The sequence below is a fragment of the Pristiophorus japonicus genome, unplaced genomic scaffold, assembly GCF_044704955.1.
Source record: "Pristiophorus japonicus isolate sPriJap1 unplaced genomic scaffold, sPriJap1.hap1 HAP1_SCAFFOLD_4361, whole genome shotgun sequence".
Taxonomy (NCBI): Eukaryota; Metazoa; Chordata; class Chondrichthyes; family Pristiophoridae; genus Pristiophorus; species Pristiophorus japonicus.
The window spans coordinates 4,376-6,253 of NW_027254270.1; the positions used below are offsets into that span (position 1 = coordinate 4,376).

The window sequence follows — 1,878 nt, forward strand, 5'->3', positions numbered from 1 at the left end:
TCCCAACGCGACACGTGGTGATCCAAACATCAAGGGTGGTGGGGGATGTGTGTGCAGTGTCTGTGTATGTGTGTCTCTATCCGTCTTTCTCCGCGTCTCCGTGTGTGTGTGTCTCTGTCTGTCTTTCTGTGTCTCTCTGTCTGTCTTTGTGTCCCTGTGTATGTAGTGTGTGTGTATACTGTGTGCGTGCATAGTATGTGTGTGCACGGGTGTATGTGTGTCTCTTGCTCTGTATCACTGTGTGCGTGCGTTGCCGTCTCTCTGTTGCTGTCTGTTCGCCTGTGTGCGCAGTGCCTGTGTGCGCAGTGCCTGTGCGCGCAGTCGTCCGCCTGTGTGCACGTCCGCCTGTGTGCGCGGTGCCTGTGCGCGCGGTGCCTGTGCGTGAGACGCCTGTGTGCGCGATGCCTGTGTGTGAGACGCCTGTGTGTGAGACGCCTGTGTGCGCGGTGCCTGTGTGCACGCCTGTTTGTGAGACGCCTGTGTGTGAGACGCCTGTGTGCGCGGTGCCTGTGTGCGCGATGCCTGTGTGTGAGACGCCTGTGTGTGAGACGCCTGTGTGCGCGGTGCCTGTGTGCGCGGTGCCTGTGTGCGCGGTGCCTGTGTGCGAGACGCCTGTGTGCGCGGTGCCTGTGTGTGAGACGCCTGTGTGCGCGACGCCTGTGTGCGCGGTGCCTGTGTGTGAGACGCCTGTGTGCGCGGTGCCTGTGTGTGAGACGCCTGTGTGTGAGACGCCTGTGTGCGCGGTGCCTGTGTGTGAGACGCCTGTGTGCGCGACGCCTGTGTGCGCGGTGCCTGTGTGTGAGACGCCTGTGTGCGCGGTGCCTGTGCCAGTCGAGTCAAAGTCCCCTAACCACATCCAAGAAATTGCGTTCCCTGCCAATTCTGGCCTCTTGAGCATTCCCCCGATTCCCATTGCTCCACCATCGGTGGCCGTGCCTTCTGCGGCCTGGGCCCCCAAGCTCTGGAACTCCCTCCCTAAACCTCTCCGCCTCTCTCTCCTCCTCCTTTGAGACGCTCCTCAAAACCTCCCTCTGTGACCCAGGCCACCTGCCACCAATCTCTCGTGGGGTGGGTTCGGGGGTTAAAATGTCGACCGATTTAAAACGCCTCGGTGGGGGGGGGCGAGGGAAGATTGCGCTAAGTTTTTTTTTTAAAACAAAGGCCAGAGGTTGTTGTTGCTGTTGGAATACTCGCGCACGCTCGCGCCCAGCATTAGAGAGAACGAGAAGCTTGCGGGACGGATGGGGATTGAGCCGGGTGTCGGGTCAGGAGGGGAGCAGCAGTGTCCAACGCTGTCTCTCAGCCCTCCCCTCCCCGCATCCTTTCCTCATCGCAACATCCCAGCTGGTGAAAACAGGACACCTTACACCAACATTCCCGACCCGAGTCCACGGTGGGGGGGGGGGGTGGGGGGGAAGCAGACCGTCAGTGATTCGGCCAGGCAAGACATCATTCAGTTTCACGTAAAATGCCCCTCCATTCTGCCCCAACCCAGTACCACAGATGTTTGAGCCATAAGGGAGTGAAGGGTTATGGGGAGCGGGCGGGGAAGTGGACCCGAGTCCATGATCGGATCAGCCATGGTCGTATTGAATGGCGGAGCAGGCTCGAGGGGCCGAATGGCCGACTCCTAAATTCTTGTGCCTTCACATCCAATGGACGTTGGACTCAAGCCAAGCTATCTTCTGATCCAATGGCTGCAGGAACTCCCGTATTGGACACAAAAAGGGTCTGGACACAAACAGCAGAGAACTGGATCTGTTTGGCGGAAGCAGGAGGATCAACTCACAACAAATCAGATCGACGTTATACCCACCAGCCCTACCCATACACCATTGGATAATATTGCGAGAATATTGAACTATGCAGGTTGAGAGA

At 58.4% G+C, this 1,878-nt stretch overlaps 1 protein-coding gene across 1 annotated transcript; it reads left to right on the top strand.

Annotated features, from left to right (window-relative positions):
• Nucleotides 1-401: 401 nt before the first annotated feature.
• LOC139251738 (keratin-associated protein 10-8-like) lies at nt 402-798 on the top strand (the record flags this gene model as incomplete). Its single annotated transcript, XM_070873285.1, has 1 exon — nt 402-798. A coding segment is annotated over exon 1 (397 nt), but the record flags the coding sequence as incomplete, so codon positions are not given.
• Between the last annotated feature and the right edge of the window lie 1,080 nt (nt 799-1,878).